The 11,683-nt window shown below is 43.6% G+C and overlaps 1 protein-coding gene across 1 annotated transcript in view; it reads right to left on the reverse strand.

Moving 5' to 3' along the window:
• LOC135532328 (ADP-ribosylation factor-binding protein GGA2-like) overlaps nt 1-7,819 on the reverse strand; it is a gene marked incomplete at its 5' end in the record, with an annotated part of 24,821 nt that extends 17,002 nt beyond the window's left edge. Inside the window, 4 exons of the mRNA XM_064959895.1 lie at nt 1,242-1,338; nt 1,426-1,452; nt 5,125-5,223; nt 7,744-7,819. Of these exons, the coding sequence (XP_064815967.1) occupies nt 1,242-1,338; nt 1,426-1,452; nt 5,125-5,223; nt 7,744-7,819 (299 nt within the window). The remainder of the gene's footprint in view (nt 1-1,241; nt 1,339-1,425; nt 1,453-5,124; nt 5,224-7,743) is intronic.
• Nucleotides 7,820-11,683: the final 3,864 nt, after the last annotated feature.

Below are 11,683 nucleotides of genomic sequence, written 5' to 3' on the forward strand. Positions count from 1 at the left end.
TCTCGGAGGACCTGAGCCCTAGGACCATGCCCCAGGACTACCTGACATGATGACTCCTTGCTGTCCCCAGTCCACCTGGCCGTGCTGCTGCTCCAGTTTCAACTGACCTGAGCCCTAGGACCATGCTCCAGGACTACTTGACATGATGACTCCTTGCTGTCCCCAGTCCACCTGGCCGTGCTGCTGCTCCAGTTTCAACTGTTCTGCCTTATTATTATTCGACCATGCTGGTCATTTATGAACATTTGAACATCTTGGCCATGTTCTGTTATAATCTCTACCCGGCACAGCCAGAAGAGGACTGGCCACCCCACATAGCCTGGTTCCTCTCTAGGTTTCTTCCTAGGTTTTGGCTTTTCTAGGGAGTTTTTCCTAGCCACCGTGCTTCTACACCTGCATTGCTTGCTGTTTGGGGTTTTAGGCTGGGTTTCTGTACAGCACTTTGAGATATCAGCTGATGTACGAAGGGCTATATAAATAAATTTGATTTGATTTTGATTTGAAGTTATAACGGTTCTGAGCAGTAACAGACCTCGTTTCCTGAGCGACAGGCCTCCTGGTTCTAAGGTGCTAGAGTTCTAAGTTATAACGGTTCTGAGCAGTAACAGACCTCGTTTCCCGAGCGACAGGCCTCCTGGTTCTAAGGTATAACGGTTCTGAGCAGTAACAGACCTCGTTTCCCGAGCGACAGGCCTCCTGGTTCTAAGGTATAACGGTTCTGAGCAGTAACAGACCTCGTTTCCCGAGCGACAGGCCTCCTGGTTCTAAGGTATAACGGTTCTGAGCAGTAACAGACCTCGTTTCCCGAGCGACAGGCCTCCTGGTTCTAAGGTATAACGGTTCTGAGCAGTAACAGACCTCGTTTCCTGAGCGATAGGCCTCCTGGTTCTAAGGTATAACGGTTCTGAGCAGTAACAGACCTCGTTTCCTGAGCGACAGGCCTCCTGGTTCTAAGGTATAACGGTTCTGAGCAGTAACAGACCTCGTTTCCTGAGCGATAGGCCTCCTGGTTCTAAGGTATAACGGTTCTGAGCAGTAACAGACCTCGTTTCCTGAGCGACAGGCCTCCTGGTTCTAAGGTATAACGGTTCTGAGCAGTAACAGACCTCGTTTCCTGAGCGACAGGCCTCCTGGTTCTAAGGTATAACGGTTCTGAGCAGTAACAGACCTCGTTTCCTGAGCGACAGGCCTCCTGGTTCTAAGGTGCTAGAGTTCTAAGGCTCTGAGGTGTTGTAATGGACCTTGTTTCTTCAGCATGCGGTAGGCCTCCTGAATCTTGGGTTCTTCTTTGAGCCACAAAGTCCAGCTGTACAGAACCTCCGTCACCCTCAGCTTCACCTCCACACCACTCCACTGCCCCAGGAACTGTTAACACACACACACACACACACACACACACACACACACACACACTTTCAGCTTCACCTCCACACCACTCCACTGACCCAGGAACTGTTAACACACACACACACACACACACACACACTTTCAGCTTCACCTCCGCACCACGCCACTGACCCAGGAACTGTTAACACACACACACACACACACACACACACACACACACTTTCAGCATCACCTCCGCACCACGCCACTGACCCAGGAACTGTAGATCAATCAATCACATGTATTTTCTAAAGCCCTTTATACTTCAGCAGCAGTCACACAGAGCTCTACAGTAACCCAGCCTAAACTACAGTAACCCAGCCTAAACTACAGTAACCCAGCCTAAACTACAGTAACCCAGCCTAAACTACAGTAACCCAGCCTAAACTACAGTAACCCAGCCTAAACTACAGTAACCCAGCCTAATCTACAGTAAACCAGCCTAATCTACAGTAACCCAGCCTAAACTACAGTAACCCAGCCTAAACTACAGTAACCCAGCCTAAACTACAGTAACCCAGCCTAATCTACAGTAACCCAGCCTAAACCACACAGAGCTCTACAGTAACCCAGCCTAAACTACAAAGAGCTCTACAGTAACCCAGCCTAAACCACAAAGAGCTCTACGGTAACCCAGCCTAAACTACAGTAACCCAGCCTAAACTACAGTAACCCAGCCTAAACTACAAAGAGCTCTACAGTAACCCAGCCTAAACCACAAAGAGCTCTACAGTAACCCAGCCTAAACCACAAAGAGCTCTACAGTAACCCAGCCTAAACTACAATAACCCAGCCTAAACTACAGTAACCCAGCCTAAACCACAAAGAGCTCTACAGTAACCCAGCCTAAACTACAATAGCCCAGCCTAAACTACAGTAACCCAGCCTAAACCACACAGAGCATTACAGTAACCCAGCCTAAACCACAAAGAGCTCTACAGTAACCCAGCCTAAACTACAGTAACCCAGCCTAAACTACAATAACCCAGCCTAAACTACAGTAACCCAGCCTAAACTATAGTAACCCAGCCTAAACCACAAAGGGCTCTACAGTAACCCAGCCTAAACTACAGTAACCCAGCCTAAACTACAGTAACCCAGCCTAAACCACAAAGAGCTCTACAGTAACCCAGCCTAAACTACAGTAACCCAGCCTAAACTACAGTAACCCAGCCTAAACTACAGTAACCCAGCCTAAACCACAAAGAGCTCTACAGTAACCCAGCCTAAACTACAGTAACCCAGCCTAAACTACAGTAACCCAGCCTAAACTACAGTAACCCAGCCTAAACCACAAAGAGCTCTACAGTAACCCAGCCTAAACTACAGTAACCCAGCCTAAACCACAAAGAGCTCTACAGTAACCCAGCCTAAACTACAGTAACCCAGCCTAAACCACAAAGAGCTCTACAGTAACCCAGCCTAAACTACAGTAACCCAGCCTAAACCACAAAGAGCTCTACAGTAACCCCCCCCCCCAAAAAAAAAAGAGCAAGCAATGAGGAGGCAGAAGCACAAGAGGGATGGATGGAAGGGTCAGTGAATGAGTTAATTAATTAATCAACTGTTATCTCAGATACACAGCCCCCATTAAAAAGCCTTTGATCATTCATCAGTCTCTATCACACCTTAAATGATGACTAATGTTCTTACATACAATAACTGACTGGATTACAGTGGAGACACAACTCCCCTTTAATAGAATAACTGACTGGATTACAGTGGAGACACAACTCCCCTTTAATAGAATAACTGACTGGATTACACTGATAACACAACTCCCCTTTAATAGAATAACTGACTGGATTACACTGGAGACACAACTCCCCTTTAATAGAATAACTGACTGGATTACACTGATAACACAACTCCCCTTTAATAGAATAACTGACTGGATTACACTGGAGACAACTCCCCTTTAATACAACAACTGACTGGATTACACTGGAGACATTAACACAACTCCCCTTGAATACAATAACTGACTGGATTACACTGGAGACATTAACACAACTCCCCTTTAATAGAATAACTGACTGGATTACACTGGAGACAACTCCCCTTTCATACAACAACTGACTGGAAAACACTGGAGACACTAAACACAACTCCCCTTTAATACAATAACTGACTGGATTACACTGGAGACACAACTCCCCTTTAATACAATAACTGACTGGATTACACTGGAGACACAACTCCCCTTTAATACAATAACTGACTGGATTATACTGGAGACATTAACACAACTCCCCTTTAATACAATAACTGACTGGATTACACGGGAGACATTAAACACAACTCCCCTTTAATACAATAACGGACTGGATTACACGGGAGACATAACTCCCCTTTAATACAACAACTGACTGGATTACACTAAACACAACTCCCCTTTAATACAATAACAGACTGGATTACACTGGAGACACAACTCCCCTTTAATACAATAACGGACTGGATTACACTGGAGACACTAAATACAACTCCCCTTTAATACAATAACTGACTGGATTACACTGGAGACATTAACACAACTCCCCTTTAATACAATAACTGACTGGATTATACTGGAGACACAACTCCCCTTTAATACAACAACTGACTGGATTACACTGGAGACACAACTCCCCTTTAATACAATAACTGACTGGATTATACTGGAGACATTAACACAACTCCCCTTTAATACAATAACTGACTGGATTACACGGGAGACATTAAACACAACTCCCCTTTAATACAATAACGGACTGGATTACACGGGAGACATAACTCCCCTTTAATACAACAACTGACTGGATTACACTAAACACAACTCCCCTTTAATACAATAACAGACTGGATTACACTGGAGACACAACTCCCCTTTAATACAATAACGGACTGGATTACACTGGAGACACTAAATACAACTCCCCTTTAATACAATAACTGACTGGATTACACTGGAGACATTAACACAACTCCCCTTTAATACAATAACTGACTGGATTATACTGGAGACACAACTCCCCTTTAATACAACAACTGACTGGATTACACTGGAGACAACTCCCCTTTAATACAATAACTGACTGGATACAATGGAGACATTATTAACACAACTCCCCTTTAATACAATAACTGACTGGATGACACTGGAGACACTAAACACAACTCCCCTTTAATAGAATAACTGACTGGATTACACTGGAGACATTATTAACATAACTCCCCTTTAATAGAATAACTGACTGGATTACAATGGAGACATTATTAACACAACTCCCCTTTAATACAATAACTGACTGGATGACACTGGAGACACTAAACACAGCTCCCCTTTAATAGAATAATTGACTGGATTACACTGGAGACATTATTAACATAACTCCCCTTTAATAGAATAACTGACTGGATTACACTGGAGACATTATTAACACAACTCCCCTTTAATACAATAACTGACTGGATTACACTGGAGACACAACTCCCCTTTAATAGAATAACTGACTGGATTACACTGGAAACATTATTAACACAACTCCCCTTTAACACAATCACTCCTTCCTGATACTGTTGCACAGAAACCTAACAAATGGGTCCCTATTCCCTTTCTAGTACACTACTTTTGACCAGGGCCCCAGTCAATATAGGCTGCCATTTGGGCCCTGGTAGTGCATTATATAGGGAATAGGCTTCCATTTGGGATGACCACAGACACAGTCCTTACAAAACCATTGGGGTTATTCATACCTTTGGAGACAGGACTTTGATGAGTTCATTGAGGAAGCGGAACTTTGCCGCCTCACTGTGGAACCTCTTGCCACAGTTGTTCATGCAGGCTTCTAGAACCTGCGGGAAACAGTGATGTCAGAATTCTAGAGGTTCTACAGGAAGTGTATCTACACTGTCTAGGAGCCCAAATGGAAAATCTTTTCCCTCCCAGTGAATGGAAGTGAATGAAACTAGTGGAACAGATCCCTTTAAGATCTTATCCCAGACACAGGAAATACAGTTTAGATTCAACAACCTTAGTTAACCGTCAACAGGCATCACATGACCCCACACACACAGCCCTAAACATTAACAATGCCTTGGTCCCAAATGTCACCCTTTGACAGCTCTGGTCAAATGTAGTGCACTATATAGGAAATAGGGCTCTGGTCAAAAGTAGTGCACTATATAGGAAATATGGCCCTGGTCAAAAGTAGTGCACTATATAGGGAATAGAGTTCTGGTCAAAAGTAGTGCACTACATAGGGAATAGGGCCCTGGTCTATAGTAGTGCACTATATAGGGAATAGGGTGCATTTGGTATGTAACAAAGGACGGCCCTGTGTCACCACATGCTAACACATGAAATTGTTTTGTGATGGTCATACCAAGGATCACTTAGCTATCTGATTTGGCATTTTAAGATACCTTAAGGTATCAAAGATATATATATATATATATATAATGTATAGGATGAAACATTGAATTTGGCATTACTGCTATTAGCCAATAGAAACACATCAAACAACAGATTCATTACATGGAACAACAGATTGTCCTTACTGCTATTAGCCAATAGAAACACATAGTTCCAGTTCTCTCTCTCTCCCTCTTTACTCTAGTTCCAGTTCTCTCTCTCTCCCTCTTTACTCTAGTTCCAGTTCTCTCTCTCTCCCTCTTTACTCTAGTTCGTTCTCTCTCTCTCTCTCTCTCTCTCCCTCTTTACTCTAGTTCCAGTTTCTCTCTCTCTCTCTCTCTTTACTCTAGTTCCAGTTCTCTCTCTCTCTCTCTCTCTCTCTCTCTCTCTCTCTCTCTCTTTACTCTAGTTCCAGTTCTCTCTCTCTCTCTCTCTCTCTCTCTCTCTCTCCCTCTTTACTCTAGTTCCAGTTCTCTCTCTCTCCCGCTTTACTCTAGTTCCAGTTCGTTCTCTCTCTCTCTCCCTCTTTACTCTAGTTCCAGTTCTCTCTCTCTCTCTCTCTCCCTCTTTACTCTAGTTCCAGTTCTCTCTCTCTCTCTTTACTCTAGTTCCAGTTCTCTCTCTCTCTCTCTTTACTCTAGTTCCAGTTCTCTCTCTCTCTCTCTTTACTCTAGTTCCAGTTCTCTCTCTCTCTCTTTACTCTAGTTCCAGTTCTCTCTCTCTCTCTCTTTACTCTAGTTCCAGTTCTTTCTCTCTCTCTCTCTCTTTACTCTAGTTCCAGTTCTTTCTCTCTCTCTCTCTCTCTCTCTCTCTCTCTCTCTTTACTCTAGCTCCAGTTCTCTCTCTCTCTCTCTCTTTACTCTAGTTCCAGTTCTCTCTCTCTCTCTCTTTACTCTAGTTCCAGTTCTCTCTCTCTTTACTCTAGTTCCAGTTCTCTCTCTCTCTCTCTCTCTCTCTTTACTCTAGTTCCAGTTCTCTCTCTCTCCCGCTTTACTCTAGTTCCAGTTCTCTCTCTCTCTCTCTCTCTCTCTTTACTCTAGTTCCAGTTCTCTCTCTTTACTCTAGATCCAGTTCTCTCTCTCTCTCTCTCTTTATTCTAGTTCCAATTCTCTCTCTCTCTCTTTACTCTAGTTCCAGTTCTCTCTCTCTCTCTCTCTTTACTCTAGTTCCAGTTCTCTCTCTTTACTCTAGTTCCAGTTCTCTCTCTCTCTCTCTCTTTACTCTAGTTCCAGTTATCTCTCTCTTTACTCTAGATCCAGTTCTCTCTCTCTCTCTCTCTCTCTCTCTCTTTATTCTAGTTCCAATTCTCTCTCTCTCTCTCTCTCTACTCTAGTTCCAGTTCTCTCTCTCTCTTTATTCTAGTTCTCTCTCTCTCTCTCTCTACTCTAGTTCCAGTTCTCTCTCTCTTTACTCTAGTTCCAGTTCTCTCTCTCTCTCTCTCTCTCTTTAGTCTAGTTCCAGTTCTCTCTCTCTCTCTCTCTCTTTAATCTAGTTCCAGTTCTCTCTCTCTCTCTTTAATCTAGTTCCAGTTCTCTCTCTCTTTAATCTAGTTCCAGTTCTCTCTCTCTCTCTCTCTCTCTCTCTTTAATCTAGTACCAGTTCTCTCTCTCTCTCTTTAACCTAGTTCCAGTTCTCTCGCTCTCTCTCTCTCTCTCTTTACTCTAGTTCCAGTTCTCTCTCTCTCACTCTCTCTCTCTCTTTACTCTAGTTCCAGTTCTCTCTCTCGCGTCACTAACTAGCAACGCGTGAAACCCTGGGCGCTCCTTCACGTGACAGAACCCACAAGAGCCAAGAGAAGCCACACAATGCATTTCCTTCATATCTTTCAACCTCTTACTGTGAGGGCCTGAAGGGCCTCTCTCTGCTTAGGAGACTGGATCTTCCGATACGTAGAGGGGGGTTTACAACAGTATTATATAGTTATTACTATAGTATAACAATATGATGGTGTGTTATCTTACTGTGAGGGCCTGCAGAGCCTCTCTCTGCTGGGGAGACTGGATCTTGTGGGCCAGGAGACGAGTGGCAACCTGAGGACTGGGAACAGGAGAGTAGATGTATAAACTAGCAGTGTTTTTCAAAACGAATACTATCTAATACTACATTATATACAACATGAAAGAAATCTGTTAAAAAACAATCAGAGGGCATTTAGAATCCCTGTCGCCTACTGCTATACAATCAGAGGGCATTTAGAATCCCTGTCGCCTACTGCTATACAATCAGAGGGCATTTAGAATCCCTGTAGCCTACTGCTATACAATCAGAGGGCATTTAGAATACCTGCAGCCTACTGCTAAACAATCAGAGGGCATTTAGAATCCCTGTAGCCTACTGCTATACAATCAGAGGGCATTTAGAATCCCTGTAGCCTACTGCTATACAATCAGAGGGCATTTAGAATCCCTGTCGCCTACTGCTATACAATCAGAGGGCATTTAGAATCCCTGTAGCCTACTGCTATACAATCAGAGGGCATTTAGAATCCCTGTAGCCTACTGCTAAACAATCAGAGGGCATTTAGAATCCCTGTAGCCTACTGCTATACAATCAGAGGGCATTTAGAATCCCTGTAGCCTACTGCTATACAATCAGAGTGCATTTAGAATCCCTGTAGCCTACTGCTATACAATCAGAGGGCATTTAGAAACCCTGTAGCCTACTGCCATACAATCAGAGGGCATTTAGAATCCCTGTAGCCTACTGCTATACAATCAGAGGGCATTTAGAATCCCTGTAGCCTACTGCTATACAATCAGAGGGCATTTAGAATCCCTGTAGCCTACTGCTATACAATCAGAGGGCATTTAGAATCCCTGTAGCCTACTGCTAAACAATCAGAGGGCATTTAGAATCCCTGTAGCCTACTGCTATACAATCAGAGGGCATTTAGAATCCCTGTAGCCTACTGCTATACAATCAGAGGGCATTTAGAATCCCTGTAGCCTACTGCTACACAATCAGAGGGCATTTAGAATCCCTGTAGCCTACAGCTATACAATCAGAGGGCATTTAGAATCCCTGTAGCCTACTGCTATACAATCAGAGGGCATTTATAATCCCTGTGGCCTACTGCTATACAATCAGAGGGCATTTAGAATCCCTGTGGCCTACTGCTATACAATCAGAGGGCATTTAGAATCCCTGTGGCCTACTGCTATACAATCAGAGGGCATTTAGAATCCCTGTGGCCTACTGCTATACAATCAGAGGGCATTTAGAATCCCTGTGGCCTACTGCTATACAATCAGAGGGCATTTAGAATCCCTGTGGCCTACTGCTATACAATCAGAGTGCATTTAGAATCCCTGTAGCCTACTGCTATACAATCAGAGGGCATTTAGAATCCCTGTAGCCTACTGCTATACAATCAGAGGGCATTTAGAATCCCTGTAGCCTACTGCTATACAATCAGAGGGCATTTAGAATCCCTGTAGCCTACTGCTATACAATCAGAGGGCATTTAGAATCCCTGTCGCCTACTGCTATACAATCAGAGGGCATTTAGAATCCCTGTAGCCTACTGCTATACAATCAGAGGGCATTTAGAATCCCTGTAGCCTACTGCTATACAATCAGAGGGCATTTAGAATCCCTGTAGCCTACTGCTATACAATCAGAGGGCATTTAGTATCCCTGTGGCCTACTGCTATACAATCAGAGGGCATTTAGAATCCCTGTAGCCTACTGCTATACAATCAGAGGGCATTTAGAATCCCTGTCGCCTACTGCTATACAATCAGAGGGCATTTAGAATCCCTGTAGCCTACTGCTATACAATCAGAGGGCATTTAGAATCCCTGTAGCCTACTGCTATACAATCAGAGGGCATTTAGAATCCCTGTAGCCTACTGCTATACAATCAGAGGGCATTTAGAATCCCCGTAGCCTACTGCTATACAATCAGAGGGCATTTAGAATCCCTGTAGCCTACTGCTATACAATCAGAGGGCATTTAGAATCCCTGTAGCCTACTGCTATACAATCAGAGGGCATTTAGAATCCCTGTAGCCTACTGCTATACAATCAGAGGGCATTTAGAATCCCTGTAGCCTACTGCTATACAATCAGAGGGCATTTAGAATCCCTGTAGCCTACTGCTATACAATCAGAGGGCATTTAGAATCCCTGTAGCCTACTGCTATACAATCAGAGGGCATTTAGAATCCCTGTAGCCTACTGCTATACAATCAGAGGGCATTTAGAATCCCTGTAGCCTACTGCTATACAATCAGAGTGCATTTAGAATCCCTGTAGCCTACTGCTATACAATCAGAGGGCATTTAGAATCCCTGTAGCCTACTGCTATACAATCAGAGGGCATTTAGAATCCCTGTCGCCTACTGCTATACAATCAGAGGGCATTTAGAATCCCTGTAGCCTACTGCTATACAATCAGAGGGCATTTAGAATCCCTGTAGCCTACTGCTATACAATCAGAGGGCATTTAGAATCCCTGTAGCCTACTGCTATACAATCAGAGTGCATTTAGAATCCCTGTAGCCTACTGCTATACAATCAGAGGGCATTTAGAATCCCTGTAGCCTACTGCTATACAATCAGAGTGCATTTAGAATCCCTGTAGCCTACTGCTATACAATCAGAGGGCATTTAGAATCCCTGTAGCCTACTGCTATACAATCAGAGTGCATTTAGAATCCCTGTAGCCTACTGCTATACAATCAGAGGGCATTTAGAATCCCTGTAGCCTACTGCTATACAATCAGAGGGCATTTAGAATCCCTGTAGCCTACTGCTATACAATCAGAGGGCATTTAGAATCCCTGTAGCCTACTGCTATACAATCAGAGGGCATTTAGAATCCCTGTAGCCTACTGCTATACAATCAGAGGGCATTTAGAATCCCTGTAGCCTACTGCTATACAATCAGAGGGCATTTAGAATCCCTGTAGCCTACTGCTATACAATCAGAGGGCATTTAGAATCCCTGTAGCCTACTGCTATACAATCAGAGGGCATTTAGAATCCCTGTAGCCTACTGTTACACAATCAGAGGGCATTTAGAATCCCTGTAGCCTACTGCTAAACAATCAGAGGGCATTTAGAATCCCTGTAGCCTACTGCTATACAATCAGAGGGCATTTAGAATCCCTGTAGCCTACTGCTATACAATCAGAGGGCATTTAGTATCCCTGTAGCCTACTGCTATACAATCAGAGGGGATTTAGAATCCCTGTAGCCTACTGCTATACAATCAGAGGGCATTTAGAATCCCTGTAGCCTACTGCTAAACAATCAGAGGGCATTTAGAATCCCTGTAGCCTACTGCTATACAATCAGAGGGCATTTAGAATCCCTGTAGCCTACTGCTATACAATCAGAGGGCATTTAGAATCCCTGTAGCCTACTGCTATACAATCAGAGGGCATTTAGAATCCCTGTAGCCTACTGCTATACAATCAGAGGGCATTTAGAATCCCTGTAGCCTACTGCTACACAATCAGAGGGCATTTAGAATCTGCTACACAATGGTTCGTTCTTTATGTCTCCAGGGAGACAACACTTATTAATCTAACACTTTATTTTGCTGATAACAATACAGAAAAGGGAGAAGTGGTTTTCAGTGATGTCCCACACAACACACAAGTGGTTCCTCAGAATGACAGTGTGTAATCTAGATTACAATCTAATGTGAAAACATCTTTGTGGTTATTGGAAAGAAACATTTTTTATCTGTGTAAAAAAAAAAAAGGCTGGTTTTTGAAATGTGAAATATATCTATCTCTGCTGTGTCCAAGGTTACATCCCACACGGCACCCTATTCCCTATATAGTGCACTACTTTGGACCAGGGGCCAAAGAAGTGAGTCCTAGTGCTCTATACAGGGAAGGGTACTATTTGGGTTCCTTCTGTTAGTGTACTCGGTCTACTTTTGACCAG

Source organism: Oncorhynchus masou, unplaced genomic scaffold (genome assembly GCF_036934945.1).
Source record: "Oncorhynchus masou masou isolate Uvic2021 unplaced genomic scaffold, UVic_Omas_1.1 unplaced_scaffold_1820, whole genome shotgun sequence".
Lineage (NCBI taxonomy): Eukaryota > Metazoa > Chordata > Actinopteri > Salmoniformes > Salmonidae > Oncorhynchus > Oncorhynchus masou.